This window comes from Watersipora subatra, chromosome 5, assembly GCF_963576615.1.
Source record: "Watersipora subatra chromosome 5, tzWatSuba1.1, whole genome shotgun sequence".
Lineage (NCBI taxonomy): Eukaryota > Metazoa > Bryozoa > Gymnolaemata > Cheilostomatida > Watersiporidae > Watersipora > Watersipora subatra.
This window is the reverse complement of record NC_088712.1, coordinates 21,827,662-21,844,880: the sequence shown is the minus strand read 5'-3', so window position 1 is coordinate 21,844,880 and position 17,219 is coordinate 21,827,662. Positions and strand designations below refer to the sequence as shown.

The following is a 17,219-nucleotide window of genomic DNA, read 5'->3' as shown; positions in this document are numbered from 1 at the left end:
TGAAATAATGAATTCAGCAAGTAATGAATTCTTGGCAAGTAGAAAATCACACAGACTTTGTGAGCTTAGCTAAGCTGTTGTTGAGGAAGGAAAATGCAATATAAAAGCAAGTTCGAAGTTGAACCAGATAAAAAGAATCAAGGTCAGATCTGTTCTAAAAACTGTAAAAGTTGGAGCATCATAAAGGTAGAAAATGCGAAGGTGGATAAAAAGTATCTCATGAAATATGATAAATATACAGAGGTAAGAAAGTGCAAGACAACACGGGTGAGTTGAAACAGTCAAGGAGATAATATGATGGCTGATTTGTGAGCTGAATGAAAGTGTATCTATCAGCCAAAGGTCCCATCAACTGCTGCTGCTACTGCTGCTACTGCTGCTGCTAGTGAACTCTTGCAAACATGGTATGAGCGGAAGGTTGTCAGATGTTTGGAAGGTGAGTTGTCGCCCCCTGCAACAGATCGGAGGTTAATAGATTCAATGTTTTTTTCTGAAGTTAGCAAGAGCCAGTGTCTCGTAGTAGTAACATTTTATTAAACAGTAGATGTTCTTAATATGTAAATAATCTGTTATACCAACAGTAAGATAAATGTATATTTCCTAATTCGTACTAAGATTGACCCAAATTTGCTTCTTTGTCCCGTCAAACAGGAAAAACTGAACCTAATTTTTTAACTTAATTCCGGTGCAGTAACTGCGATATTATTGGTTGATATCGACACATTTTCTCTTTTTTCTCATCATTTTCACTCGGTTTCGGGTTCATGATTACGGTAATAATACGTCAAGTTATGGGGAAGCCCACACCTTCAATGTTAAACCGATCTTTCAAACATTTTTTATTGTATGAAATAAAATAAATTGAAGCAAAAATATACAGGCATTACCATAAGAGTCGCCTCTGTCTGGTTTTTTCTGAAACCAGGGCTGGAGGTTAGAATAAAAGATTGATTTCAACGAGACTCCGATTTGTGACATTCAGATTGATAGACCGACAGTGTAACACCTGCACTAATCAACCGCCTTTAAAGGTTTACTTGCAACAAAATTCACATTACAGTTATTTGGTATCAAAAAATTCGCCATGTCTTACTCTGCTGTGTTGTAGGCACAAAATATGTGGAAATGTGCTAACAAGCTTTTAAAAGTTCAAAAACTAACAGTTAATCACCGCCATCATGAAACCGTCGTAGATCAGAATCAGTTTATTTGTCTGACGTAGTTAATCCATTTGGTTATTGTTTTGACACGTGATGTTCTCACGTGAATTGAAAGGCCAATAAAAGGCTAACTATAAAACTTCTCGCAGCACTAGTTTATGACAAACACTTCGAGTTTTCCCGAAGACCGTATCAAATATAGATGCTCGCTACTTTAAAGTTTTGTCTCGTCTTGGTCTAATCATGTAGTCGTAATCTGATCATGTGACCCATACTGCCTGTCAAACAGCGCAAATAATTTTTGCAGCATTTTTCGACTATCACAGGTGACCAACAGGCTCTTCATGTTTATTAGACAATGATATGTACTCCTTCGAGCTAAGGTTAAAAAATTAAATGAATTTTCACGGCAGGTTATAAGATATCAGTGCTGAAAGTGACAGCATTACAATGACGATGAAATAAACGCATAAGAACAATAGACATGGTTTTATTAAATGCAAGAAGTATATTTGCAAGAATATTTCAACGAAGGAGGTTGCATGAAAGTGTAAACAGAAGCCATCTCGTTCAATTACATCCCATTTGAGCCGTTTTAGAAAGGGATTTTAATCTACGGCGTTTTCGTGATGGCGGCGATTAACTGTTTGTTTTTAAGCTTTTGAGAGCTTGTAATCATATTTCCACATATTTTGCACCTACAACACAGCACAGTAAGACATGGTGAATCTTTTGATACCAAATAACTGTAACGTGAATTTTGTTACAAGTAAACCTTTAACATCGGGAGATCTTACAGATTCAACCTTCATGTACTGTTTCAATTTTTAGTGACATTCAGATTGATAGACCGACAGTGTAAGACCTGCACTCATCAACCTCTTTTAAGTATCAATAAACGACTGTGCAGCTACTTACTCTCCATTGTGTAGGCACATCTGATGATCACTACTAACTAGCATGTCATGAAAGTTGTATATATGCTATTACTAAACATTGCTAAATAATCAGGCAGCTACTTATCATCTGTGTTTTATCTGCGTACTTGACGATCTCTCACGGTACTAGTTTAAATAATAGATATACCCCGGTAAGTCGTTAAACTCTTTCAAGTGCGACCAGAAAGAAAACAATATTTCTCTTTACGTTAAATAGAATTTGCGTCATAGAAGGTTTATATTATATGAGAGTCCACTGTATAAACAATACAATACTACTTAAATAAATTGTGTTCCCAATAAGAGCCAAGTAAATGCCCAAACTACCACTGTTTTTTAAAAAGCTACTTAAATAGAACAATTATAAATGTTACCTATGTTAAACAGCGTGTATGTTTTTGAACTTCTAGTCAGAGCAATAGTACAGTTAGCCTACATGTAAGTTTCAGCCATGATATAATATATATGAACAATAGTACTGTTACTGGGTAACTGCACTATGTCATGACTGGCACTTAGGGGAACTGTGAACCAAGTTTCAGCCATGATATAATAGATATGAACAATAGTACTGTTACTGGGTAACTGCACTATGTCATGACTGACACTTAGGGGAACTGTGAACCAAGTTTCAGCCATGATATAATAGATATGAACAATAGTACTGTTACTGGGTAACTGCACTATGTCATGACTGAAACTTAGGGGAACTGTGAACCAAGTTTCAGCCATGATATAATAGATATGAACAATAGTACTGTTACTGGGTAACTGCACTATGTCATGACTGACACTTAGGGGAACTGTTAACCAAGTTTCAGTCATGATATAATAGATATGAAGGCTGAAGAATAGGCTCCAAGTTGAAAAAGATCAAGTTGTTGGTTAAACTAATGATGGTAGGTGCGAACAGGAGAGGGTTACAAACAATGATCAGCTAAAAATATTAGACACCCACCTTAGGTTTGTGGTGGGTCTCCTTTATCTGAGGGTTGTGCTTTGGATGTAGAACTGGTGACTTGGATTGTCCCCCTCCATAGATAATGTTGGGAAGATTCTGAGAAGAAACATAAGTGGTATGTAGATACATAAGTGTAAGCGTGCTGTAGATACATTTATGCTGACCTGATTGGATGGTGAGTATTAATCTATATATCAATTATCAATATAATTTAGACAGACTAAATCATTAACTAACCCTTGGGCCTTGTCGGTTGGGTTTTTTATCATAGATATCATATCTGTCAAAGTACGGGTGGTTCAGCAACTCCTCACATGTCAGTCTTTCAGCTGGATCTTTGGCAAAGCAACCCTGAAATGTCAAAATTTCCACCTTCATGGTTTCAAGCACAATAACACTAGAGTACAGTGTAGTCAAGAATTATGACACAACTCAAAAATGGACGCCCTTGTACACCTTGGTACCCTCGCGGGAGCCATGTTAATTTATTCAATTAACACTATTGCCTACAACTGAATGCGAAATTTTTTTTTCAGTAAAATAAAGCTAAGCTGCATCATAATAGTATCCCAAAATTAATAGGTTGACAATACAATAAGCAAATAGCTCGGCTATCCTTTGATTTTTGTAAAGTTCAGTTGCATACGCATTTTCATTAAAAAAATTAATTACCAATCAGTGTTTAATGAAAACTCACTCCATATTAATTATTAGAAACTTCTGCATCTAACGATGTCTGGTTTGTGGTGGTTTCTAATGACTTGCCCTACTGATTGTATGCTAAGTGGGAATGATATTTAATGTTTCATACGGAAAATATGAATTTTGAGTTGTCTTCTTGAACAAGCACTGACAACTCATACAAAAATAGCATTTAAGACCATCTTTTTTTCAACAACAAAACTACTAATAGCCAATAAGGGCTTTTTGACGAGTCTTTCTAGCCCTGCTAGATAATGCTCCAGTTTTAGTACTTTTACTGACCAGTTTTAGTGTAATATAAATATTATTGTATTATCTAGTGTGTGTATCATCAGCAGACTGATTATATGGAGGCATACTAATTAGAGTGCATCCCTCAACTATTGAACCCCAAAAAGCTGGGAGACTACGTATGCAATCTCTGCACTGTTGACACTGGCTAAAGCCTGGTTCCCATATACGTCGCAAAGCACTGGCGACAGCACCGCAGGCTATTAGCGGTGAAATGGGAACATACACGCTGGGTACCGCCGGTAGTAGCCGGAGGCAACACAACTGTTTAGCGCTGCTCACATTTCGCAAAAAGACGCAGTTAAAATCTTCCCCAAAATGCACAGTACGAGTAAAGGTCACCATTATAGGAACGGCATGGCGAGCGAACGTTTTATTTGATTACGCAACAATGTTTATGATATTATTAATGATGTGACTTTTATGTGAACAGATGCCGCAGAGCCTAGCGTCGCAAGCATTTTGCTGCGCGCATGTTACCGCCGGAGTCACGCAATCGATATGGGAACCAGACTTTAGCCATGACCTAGTTAATTTGTAGAAATGTCTTGTGCCTTAGGCATCTATTGTATATAGCTTGTAATATGTTGTAACACTGTCTTTTAAGTAGACCACAAAATAAAAAGGTAGTCACCTTGAGAAAGGACAGAGCGTTGGGACTGATATTTGGGACTTTTTCTTCTAAGAGTAGCTGTTTGTCGGGAGTTGGTATAGTCATTCCATTAAAGAAGGAGTTGTTGCTGAAGACTTGCATGTGTCTGGGTAGTAGATCCCCTGTATATATAAAATATCTGTTAACATACGAGAATCCCCAGTATAAATTAACTATATCTTATCATCTTATATCTTATCATTAACTTATCATCTGTGGACCTCCAGTATATAAACTAAATGTTAACATCAGTGAATCTCCAGTATATATATATACTATATGTTAACATCAGTAAATCCCCAGTATATATAAACTATATGTGAACATCAGTAAATCCCCATGATATATAAACTATATGTGAACATCAGTAAATCCCCAGTATATATAAACTATATGTTAACATCAGTAAATCCCCAGTATATATAAACTATATGTTAACATCAGTAAATCCCCAATATATATATACGTATAAAATATCTGCTAATACCAGTGGACCTCTGTATATAAAAACTATATGATAACATCAGTGAATCCCCACTATATATAAACTGTATGTTAACATCAAAGGACCACCCATACATATAAACGATCGGTTAACATCAGTGAACCTCTGTATAAATGAACTATATATATAACATCGGTGAACCTCAGTATAGATAAACTATATGTTAACATTAACTCCTTTTCAAAGTTCTGATCATTGGAAAGGAAAATAAGTCATTGTGAGACACAAGTACTGGCAAATCAGAAAATGTAGGACAAGACCAACCTAAGGTTTTCCGTATAAGGTATAGTTGGTCCACATCTGAACTGCATGGCCAAAGAGGCTGGCCAGTCATGAGCTCATAGAAAACGCAACCTATAGCCCATATGTCTACCGGAGGGCCGTACTGAGTATCTCCAACCAACAGTTCAGGGCTATGGTACCACCTAGTCGCAACATAATCTGTGTAGTCATCATCAGGTCCAGCTACAAGAGATAAATTGATTTTATCCAAAGTGGAACACAGACCTGACCGGCTTGTCTAGCTATTATAGACATTTGTGACTTGGAGTATGCTTGAGGGGTACCCTAGTGGAGTGAGGGATTGGCTACACACCGAAGAAGGGGTACCCTAGTGAAGTGAGGGATTGGCTACACACCGAAGAAGGGGTACCCTAGTGAAGTGAGGGATTGGCTACACACCAAAGAAGGGGTACCCTAGTGGAGTGAGGGTTTGGCTACACACACCAAAGAAGTGTGTCATTTGAGACGCCCTGTTTCAAAACGTTGGTCTATAATAAAAAAGTTTAAGGACAATAAAAAATTTCTGCCTAGAAAATGTATTTTTAGTCAACATATACAACATTTACTATTCTAACATTTAAATGAAGGTGTTTGTTTATTTCTATGTAAGCCTATTGTGTTTATTTTTGTATAAATTTCTGTGTAATCCATACTGAACTGGCTGTATTGCCTTCTACAGATCTTTACTGATTACAATAGTCTTGCTGACCATGTGGGTTCAAGCATTGTGCTTCACGCATGGGGATGTATTTTTCTTTTTGTGTGTTTTCACGCTTAGCGCTAGCTGAAGCATTAAGCATGAATGGATGTACTGCATGTACTGTAAGCATGTAATGGATGTGTACTACGCCTGTCTGTAAAACTGAAGGTTCCAAGTTCAAATCCAATATGAAGCGGATTGTTTGTTCCTATAAATGCATCGCTATAACTGGACACATGAATGACAGACAAACACTGAGATTTATATGTATGACAAATGATCGTTTTATTGGACCCGCTGCAGGTCATCCTCAGAATTAATAGAGTAATCCCCTTGTTGATGCATTATTGATGGAGGCATACAGAGCTTCTTAAAGGTTTACTTGCAACAAAATTTATATTACAGTTATTTGGTATCAAAAGATTCACTAAGTCTTACTCTGCTGTGTTATAAGTGCAAAATATGTGGGAATGCGATTACAAGCTCTTAAAAGCTCAAAAACGAACAATTAATCATCCCCATCACGGAACCGCCGTAGATCGGAATTAATTTATTTCTCTGACTATTTACTTTCTCTGACTCATTTACTATTGTTTTGACATATGATGTTATCACGTGAATTGAAAGGCCTATAAAATGCTCAATATAAAACCTCTCATAGCACTAATTTATGACAAACACTTCAGGTTTTACCGAAGAGCCCATATCAAATATAGATGCTCGCTACTTTACAGTTTTGTTTCGGCTTGATCTAATGGTCTAGTCGTAATCTGATCATGTGACCCATACTTCCTGCCAAACAGCGCGAATACTTTTTGCAGCAATTTTCGACTATCACAGGTGACCAACAGGCTCGTCATGTTTACCAGAGAATGATATGCACGCCTTCGAGCGAAGGTTAAAAATTAAACGAGTTTTCACGGTAGGTTTTAAGATTTCAGTGCTCAAAGTGATAGCGTTACAATGATGGTGAAATAGACGCATAAGGACAATAGACATGGTTTTATTGAATGCGTGAAGTATATTTGTGAAAATATTTCAGCGAATGAGGTTGCATGAAAGTGTAAACAGAAGCCATCTTGTTCAATTACATCCCATTTGAGCCGTTTTGGAAAGAGATTCTAATCTACGGCAGTTTTGGGATGGCGGCGACTAACTGTTCGTTTTTGAGTTTTTAAGAGCTTGTAATCACATTTCCACATATTTTGCACCTACAACCCAGCAGAGTAAAACATGGTAAATCTTTTGATACCAAATAACTGTAATGTGAATTTTGTTGCAAGTCAACCTTTAAGCAATTTTAAATTAGCAGGTTGCATAGGAACAGGAAGAGGCCCTAACATCAAACAACAAAATATTTAGTGCATCTTTGTCTCATCAAGGCTTATTATTAAATAAGGATTTTCTTCATACAAACTACAAGCTACATGTAGGTGCTCAGACCAATTTCATAAATTTACCCACGATTTCAGAAATATGCCCTGTTCTATAGCTTGTATGTTAAACCATAACTGCCACATACAACTTTTATCGTATTTACTAGGTAAATCAGACACGCTGATTCCGATTTTGTACTCAAAATAAGGATTGTTCAACCAACTTTCAAAGTCATGAAGGCTTTGATAAAGCGTTTCAACATCTGTCTCGAAAACAACACAATCGGCACAAGCTCCACCCATGAATATGTGCCGTAGCCTAGCTTTTTAGGAATGGAAATTAGGGATGTTTAGTCCAATTTAGAATGATAGAGATGGGTGTCTTAAAACCCATTATTATTTAAATTCAGCCTTCAAAATAATCTCAGTCTTTTATGAAAGGTAGATAAACTATTTAAAACTGCTCGTAGCTTGCTACAGGATGGTTAATAGGCTGAACACCGATAAAAATGAGCTCAAAAAACGCGATTTTATCCCGATCTAGCATTGTTTTTAAACTTTTTTAACTCATTTTTAAATATGCAAGGTTAAACAGCTTACCTATTTTTCAGAAAAACAGATTATTTTCAAGGCTGAATTTAGATAATAACTTGTTTTAAAACACCTATCTCTATCATTCTAAATCGGACTAAATGTCCCCAATTTCTGTTCCTAAAAAGCTAGCGTACGTCACATATTTATGGGCGGAGCTTGTTGTGCCAATCGTGTTGTTTTCGAGACTGATATTAAAACGCTGTAAAAAGCCTTCATCACTCTGAAAGTTAGTGGACCAATCTTTATTTTGAGTACAAAATCGGAATCAGTGTGTCTGATTTACCTAGTAAATACGATAAAAGTTGTATGTGGCAGTTATGGTTTAAGACTAAACTGTATCATAATGATGACGTATCTGCTTGCAAAGACACTAGATAGTTCTAAACAAGACACCACGACACAAAAAATGGAAGAAAGACAATCTGGAGCGTTGCGGATGAACGCTGTTGATTATTTGCATGAGAAGACACTGCCAGCTGGTGCTCTTTGACGCCCAGGTCGATGTATGAGGCGACCCATTATGGATTATTCAGTTGTGACTGAGCTAACGCGATCACAGCCCATTTACTCATAACAATCGAGCGCGATTAGCCAATACAACTAAGTTTAAGGCAATTATACGCCAACAATCAATTATTCACAGCGATGAATAGAAAATACGAATGAACGATTGAAATAGTGGAGAAAAATGTGGGTGAAATCGGGGACAGCTCAATGCAATTCTAACACAAACATAAGTTGCGGCCTGTGTCATTCGTCGGTTTCGTTGTTATTCCTTGAAGTAGAGGCCCTAATGGACTATTACTTTGAGAATAGAAGCTGAGCCTGGTTGACACTGAGCTGCAGGTGCTTACAACCAGTGCATGCTATCTATCTGCTGACTCATTCAAACACTCTTTGCATAGGTTAAGCCACCAAGTTTCAAGAATTATTTGAACAGACTGTTCTGTGTCAGAAATAGAGAGATATCACAGGTCAAACATCTGCCAAGAGTTGTCAGGTGTAGATGCTTGGCTGTAAAAGCCATTTATTAAACAAAATCTCTCTATCTTTAGCCATGTTTTTAATCAGATATCCTTATAACACGTATGCTATATCCTGCTCTTGCCCAGATAGAACTCGCATACACTGCAAACTATGCATTGTTGACTATCGATATCAACAAGTTTTCATGCCATGTTTTCAGCCTCACTTAGCAACATACTATATAATACTCAAGTAGTTGCCATTTTACTAATACACCTTTCAATAGGTCAGCATTGTAGGTCTTGATACATGATATGATGATAACACTATATGATGATACTAGAATGTCTGCCCAAAGCCATGATTGACGGAAAAGAAAAATTATCGTGTCATAAAGCGTCTCTCCAGTTTTCAGCATGGCAGACTAACACTCTGACAAGCGCTAACAAGTGCTCACTAACATATCCGAATAGTTGTGTGTATTCACATAGTGGTATCGCAATATTAAACCTTCATTCCAAATATTCTAATGAATGAGCAAATGTTAGTGTTTTCATGAGCTAGATATTAAAGATTTGAATTTGGCATTTTATATAATTATACACATTAGTGAAAGGCCTAAAATGGATAATTGTTTCATTTGTACACATTTGTAGAGAACAAACCCCGACGAAAACAACAAGATATTGAGACAAGTGCGGCATATCTCAAGTGCAGACTTTGCTATTACAAAGGATGTCTGTTTAATTGATTATCTAGAATATAAAAATAATGATATATCAATAAAATGTACTAATATAGCGTACAAAATCAAATGTTTGAATAATGACAATATCATATAATTTTAGATTAGACCGTGAGAAAGAATGGAAATAATGCGTATTACCAACAGCATTTGTGTGCAATGAGAACAACTTCTCATGTTTCATAAGCATTCCGCCAGAATAAGAGCTGCTGTAAAAGGCTTGTGAGTTGATCTAATAGTATTAGGAATGTGCTATAATAGACCTCTTTAGTGCAACAAACTCGGTAGCAAACAAAGGCAGCCGGTGGTAAGTGCACGATGAAACACGAGACAGCTAGAAATACATAATCTATCCAACTTACTTAAAAGCTGTGCAAATCCGAAATCACATAACTTGACTTTGCCTGACTTGGTTATAAGTATATTTTCTGGTTTCACATCTCGGTGAATGCACTAAAACAAGAAATATGGCGTAACATTAAGTGTAGTGCACAAAAAAAGGTAAAAACATGCAGCTTCAGTAAGGCAAATGAAGCAACTTTTTTGAGTCCCTATAGAAGTGAAACAGTCCGAGAGAGAATTCACAAAAGAAATCACACCTCTACATACAAAGTTAGTTTGTTCTAGGACTTGCTTTGTATGGTAAAACAATTATGTTGAAACCGATATTCCCATAAGAATACGCAGTAATTTATTTAATCCGTTTCACCAGAGGAAAACTTATGAAAACTCCTTCATAAAAACTTTAGATAATTACAAATATCATGAGAAAAAAATGTAAATGTATAAAATCATGAAAAAAAACTCACTGAGTTACATGTTGAAAAACAAAATTAGTTTTAAAATACTAAATAAAAACCACTTATTATTACCCCACTCAAGAGAAACACAAATGTAAGTGTAGACTCAGCTATACACAGTCTCTGAAGTGGAGGCACTGGTAGAGACACTGATAGCCTACTCTGACATACACAGGATATGGTGTATACAAACAACTTGTATGTTTCTTTTAATGTAATTTTAATTTCTTTTAATGTTTTATACAAACTTTATGCTTTATTGCAACTTGTTTTCCTTTTATTTTTTAAGCACAAACTTTTAACATCAACTTTCGGAAATTACTTCAGGTGTAAGGGCAAATCTGTGTTTACATTGTGTCACTCACGAACAGGTGCGTGACTGCATTGGAAAACAAACTGATCACGCTTAAGAGCTTAGAAGATGTGAACGGAACTACTAGAGAACTACTGAGAAGAGAAATATGCCTCTCAAGGTTTGAGGTTGAATAAGTAAATATTGCCCAGATTCTGGCACTTAAATTGAACTAGTGGATGAAACGATTTTAGCAGTGGAGACAACCAAAGCAAAATATCCTCTATAGTTAGCAACCATATATGATTGGGATAAAAAGGGAAGATGGAAAATGAGTCTACGAGTAAATGAGTGCAGAGTCTGGTAGGGAAAACTAATAATGTGAGTGAAGAATAGCAAGGTAGAGACTCCACTATATTGAACAGTCAGATATAGTCATGAAAGAGGGAGTAGGTACTACCACGGTAGAGATTCCACTATAGTAAACAATCAGAGATAGTCATGAAAGAGAGTGTAGATACTACCAGGTTAGAGATTCCACTATAGTAAACAGTCAAAGATAGTCAAGGAAGAGGGAGCAGATACTACCAGGGAAGAGACTCCACTATAGTAAACAATCAGAGATAGTCATGAAAGATGGAGTAGATACTACTAGGGTAGAGACTTAACTATAGTAAACAGTCAGAGATAGTCAAGAGGGAGTAGATACTACAAGGGTAAAGCCTCCACTATAGTAAACAGTCAGATATAGTCAAGAGGGAGTAGATACTACAAGGGTAGAGACTCCACAATGCTAAACAGTCAGAGATAGTCAAGGAAAATGGAGTAGACACATCATACACTTACATTGTGCTGGTGGCAGAAATTTACTGCTTGTAACGTCTGCCATATAATAGTCTTAGTCAACGCTTCTGGCACCCTGCAAAAAGAATTAACCACAGAAATTAGATATTGTTGAGAGGTCAGATAGGCTGTAGAACTAGACCTCTCAACAATATCTAATATCTGTGCGAAACCTCTCTCTAATGTCAACCGCAATAGCAATTAGCAAGGCTATCTAAGGAATTAGCCAAAGTAAAAACTCCACCAAGTTTAACATTTCGCGAACCAGCATCATCCAGTTTTAAACAACTTCGGAAAATAAATGAGTAGTCAAAAAAGTCATTTCCTGTGTCATCATATGAAACAATTTTAGTCATTAGACAAAGTGGGGAGCTCATTGAGCCTAAGCAGATGAAATTGCTGCCTAAAACAAAAGATTATAGAGCATAGTCAAAAAAACTCATTGCGAAGGACGAAAATGGATACCACACAATACCAAAAAAGTTCATCGAACCAAAATAATTTTGTAGATACGGTAGAAGCATCGTATGGAACAAGAAAAAGGGAAAGTTCATGGAACACAAACAAGAGCACTCACTGAAGGGAAAAAATAAAACTCACTGGATACTCGGGCGCTTGGAAGTACCGGGCGCCGTGAGAGATCGTAATGAGTAGCTAATATTTGCATAATTAATTAATTTCCATATCCAAGTATCCGAACTCAATTCCCATATGAGACAAGCATTTTTCCTAAAGTTCTTAGCGTGGCTTCGAATTGAACCACTGTTATTATTATAGCTAAGATTAGGGAGAGAAAGAGAGAGATCATTGAGTCCTCACCCGCTCGGGTTCCTGTCCAGCTCATTGAGCACCGTGTGATTGATGTATTCAAATACAAGATGTAGTCTCTTCTTTCTCTTAAACACCTCTATGAGGTTGACCAGATTCTGGTGTTTCAATTGCTGGAAAATAAAGAATCGGAGCTGCCAGTGATATGAATACCGAAAGAATAAACACAATGACCTCTAACATGCTATCCTCAACACTATTTTTTACCTAAACCAATTCCAACTGTTGAAAATAATCGGCAAATATAGCAAAGCAGTAAGTCTTTGCATCCTCTTACTTTACCATATATATGCTAAATGTTTCATGTATGTCATTTAGAGGTTTTCAGATCTTTCATGGTCTATGTCCTCGTTTATCACATGACAGGTATGGGCTGTCTTCTATCTGGACACCATCGTATGATGGAGCAAATATTTGTATATCGTTATACTGTAACATATTCTCTGGCCTGAAAACATATCATAGCTCTTCCTCTTCAGAAGGTATCAAGAGTAATTAGGCATAGCATTAATACAATAGTACTTTATAAAACTATGCGAAAGACTAAACGGAAAATAAATAAAAATAGGTTTTAATTGTTTTCCTTCTTTACAGACACGCAGAGTGACAGCGTAAACTTGGCTATCAACAAGTTCAAAGGTCGTAATGAAAATATGCTTACTCTAACAGGGACTGGGTCATGTTTAATCAAACGATGCTTTGACATCGTCTAATTTTCTTTTTACTTTTCACATTTAATATTTAATTGTTAGCCAGTTCCTATACTGTTCTTTACAAAACTGTGATGTACTGTAAAATTTAAAAGATAAAATGTTGAAAATCTTTGGATTTCATGTGCTAGTATTCCCTCAAATCTCAAGTCGTATGTTGAAAAAATCACGTTCGAACAGGTTTGTTTACCTGTGGACAAACTGCAGACGATCGATATAAATTTACTTTGTGTGAATCAGGCATGCATTTCTAAAGTAATTAGCCATATACGCCGGCAAAGTCGATCACAAAATTGCCAAATACAAGGACGAGACAGCATTGCCAGGGTACAGTCTGTTTAATATCAATAGCATGTGCACACATAACACACCTACAAATTACAGAGCTGTCTAATACCTACAAGAGCAATAGAACAATGTCCTTACATTAAACTACACTGCAGCGAGCAATGTCTTAGACGGCTGCAACATCGACTGATGAATGTTATCTTCAAAGGTTTATCACTTCATAATAAATATTTAAATAATACAGTAATTAATTCTTTTAAATGTTTCGGGACTTGACATAAAAGACAAACTAACCTTCAGCATGCAAATTTCTCTCATCGCAATCTTTTTGAATAACAGGTCGTCTTCGGACTCCGCAAATATGTTAATGGCCACAATCTCTCTTGTGTCTTTGTCCCTGATCTTGTATACCATATCGTAGGAGCCATCTCCTATCCACGTCATTACATCGTACTTCTCCATGACTAGACTGCTTGCACTCGATCCAACTCAATGTTTGTATGACTGCAAAACATTGGCTAGCTATATCAGTATGTAGTAGTCTATTCATCAACAGCAAATGTTGGCTGCAGTACTAGCTACTAACCCCCATGACCAAAGCTAATTATTCTAGACTAAACAGGACAGGCTCCTATGATGCATACCTCCTATGGCGTAAATTTCAAGTAATGTAAAAAGATTATGAGAAGTTTTTGCTTCCTATTACATAAAAAATTCCATAAAACGTAGTGTCAAGTCGAGCGAGTTTTCAAAATGGATTTGAAAAATAAAGTTTTCAAAATAGATTTGTTTGTTTAGTCGCCAAACTTCCGGACGAAATAACGCTGTGCGCTTAGAATACTATTCATCACATGTATATATAACTTTATTATAACAATATGCATGTACAACTTTCGCAACAATCTAATTCGTCGTTGTAATAGATCGCTAAACGTGTTGACAAAAAAAAGCGTTTAGGGTAGCTGCACAATTATTCATAAATACAAAAGGGATTGGTAAGTTTAGACATTACAGCGTCGGTCTACTAGTCTCACTGTCACATATGGAGTACCGTTGAGCGTATCTTTATCCTAGCCTTGACCCCTGGATAGCAATATACTAGGAATAGGTAAAACTGCTTTTTACAGTGAACATATTTTCCTTCGCCTTTTTGAGATGCAAAATATTTGTTATTAGCTTTACTTTGCAAAATAGACTTTGATGTTTAGAAAAATGACCAAATCGTTGTAAAGGAATGTTGAAAGTATACAGTTCCCATCAACTTATTGTAAGATTACCGTAATCATGGTCTATAAAACCAGTGGGATTGATCATAAAAAGGAGAATATATGTCGATGCAAACCAAAAAAATCTGCAGTTACGGTGCAACCAACCAACTAAATGAGTTAAAAAGAGTGATTCTTTTTTTCTGTCAAAGGGGTGAGTTTGGAAAGATTTCGGAATAATGTGGCTATTTATAGTATAATTAATTTAACAATTCTGTCCTAATTATTTTCTAGTTCGCAGCCTGCCATGCCTGATTAATTTCTCACACTTGTTAATTAAGTGAGTTGGATTAGATTAGAGTTGGACTGGATTGGGCATACTTAAAGTTGAGTTTAAGTTAATCAAAAATGGCCTTTTGCAAAATCAGTGTGGAGTATCCACTATAGTAATCAGTCAGAGATAGTCAAGAAAGAGAGCGTAGACACTACCAGAGTAAACACTCCACTATAGTAAACAGTCAGAGATAGTCAAGAGGGAGCAGATACTACCAGGGTAGAGACTCCACAATGGTAAACAGACAGAGATAGTCAAGAAAGAGGGAGTACATACTACTAGGGTAGAGACTCCACCATAGTAAACAGTCAGAGATAGTCAAGAAAGAGGGAGTAGATACTACCAGGGTAGATAATCCACCGTGGTAAACAGTCAGAGATAGTCAAGGAAAAGGGAGTAGACACATCAGAAACTTACATTGTGCTGGTGGCAGAAATTTACTACTTGTAACGTCTGCCATATAATAGTCTTAGTCAACGCTTTTGGCACCCTGCAAAAAAAATTAACCACAGATATTAGATATTGTTGAGAGGTCAGGTATGCAGTAGAACTAGCTGCGAAACCTCTCTCTAGTGTCAACCGCAGTAGCAATTAGCAAGGCCATCTAAGGAATTAGCCAAAGTAAAGAATCTTCCAAGTTTAACATTTTGGGAACCAACATCATCCAGTTTCAAACAACTTCGGAAAATAAATGAGTAGTCAAAAAAGTCATTTCCTGTGTCATCATATGAAACAATTGTAGTCATTAGACAAAGTGGGGAGCTCATTGAGCCTAAGCAGATGAAATTGTTGCCTAAAACAAAATATTATAGACCATAGTCAAAAGAACTCATTGCAGAGGACGAAAATGGATACCACACAATACCAAAAAAGTTCATCAAACCAAAAGATTTTTGTAGATACGGTAGAAGCATTGTATGGAACAAGAAAAAGGGAAAGTTCATGGAACACAAACAAGAGCACTCACTGAAGGAAAAAAATAAAAAACTCATTGGATACTAGGACGCTTGGCAGTACCGGGCACCGTGAGAGATCGTAATGAGTAGCTAATATTTGCATAATTAATTAATATCCAAGTATCCAAATTCAATTCCAATATGAGACAAGCATTTTTCCTAAAGTTCTTAGCGTGGTTTCGAATTGAAACACTGTTCTTATTATAGCTAAGATTACGGAGAGAAAGAGAGAGATTGTTGAGTCCTCACCCGCTCGGGTTCCTGTCCAGCTTATTGAGCACCGTGTGATTGATGTATTCAAATACAAGATGTAGTCTCTTCTTTCTCTTGAACACCTCTATGAGTTTGACCGGATTCTGGTGTTTCAATTGCTGGAAAATAAAGAATCGGAGCTGCCAGTGATATGAATACCGAAAGAATAAACACAATGACCTCTAACATGTTATCCTCAACACTATTTTTTACCTAAACCACTTCCAACTGTGGAAAATAATCGGCAAATATAGCAAAGCAGGAAGTCTTTGCATCCTCTTACTTTACCATATATATGCTAAATGTTTCATGTATGTCATTTAGAGGTTTTCAGATCTTTCATGGTCTATGTCCTCGTTTTTACATGACAGGTATGGGCTGTCTTCTATCTGGACACCATCGTATAATGGAGCAAATATTTGTATATCGTTATACTGTAACATATTCTCTGGCCTGAAAACATATCATAGCTCTTCCTCTTCAGAAGGTATCAAGAGTAATTAGGCATAGCATTAATACAATAGTACTTTATAAAACTATGCGAAAGACTAAATGGAAAATAAATAAAAATAGGTTTTAATTGTTTTCCTTCTTTACAGACACGCAGAGTGACAGCGTAAACTTGGCTATCAACAAGTTCAAAGGTCGTAATGAAAATATGCTTACTCTAACAGGGACTGGGTCATGTTTAACCAAACGATGTTTTGACATCGTCTAATTTTCTTTTTACTTTTCACATTTAATATTTAATTGTTAGCCAGTTCCTATACTTTCCTTTACAAAACTGTGATGTACTGTAAAACTTAAAAAATAAAATGTTGAAAATCTTTGGGTTTCAT

General features: G+C 36.5%; 1 protein-coding gene across 3 annotated transcripts in view; it reads right to left on the bottom strand.

The window, feature by feature from the left end:
- Positions 1-363: 363 nt before the first annotated feature.
- LOC137396563 (cyclin-dependent kinase-like 1) overlaps positions 364-17,219 on the bottom strand; it is a 29,992-nt gene continuing 13,136 nt past the window's right edge. For 2 of the 3 annotated variants that reach the window (XM_068082877.1, XM_068082876.1), the window contains exons 2-10: positions 13,928-14,137; positions 12,627-12,748; positions 11,811-11,883; positions 10,235-10,325; positions 5,474-5,674; positions 4,687-4,826; positions 3,297-3,410; positions 3,057-3,155; positions 364-451 (exon numbers count right to left, since the gene is read on the bottom strand). In XM_068082877.1, the coding sequence (XP_067938978.1) occupies positions 422-451; positions 3,057-3,155; positions 3,297-3,410; positions 4,687-4,826; positions 5,474-5,674; positions 10,235-10,325; positions 11,811-11,883; positions 12,627-12,748; positions 13,928-14,095 (1,038 nt within the window). In that variant the 5' untranslated portion in view covers positions 14,096-14,137 and the 3' untranslated portion in view covers positions 364-421. The remainder of the gene's footprint in view (positions 452-3,056; positions 3,156-3,296; positions 3,411-4,686; positions 4,827-5,473; positions 5,675-10,234; positions 10,326-11,810; positions 11,884-12,626; positions 12,749-13,927; positions 14,138-17,219) is intronic. The other variant, XM_068082878.1, reaches the window with a different exon arrangement.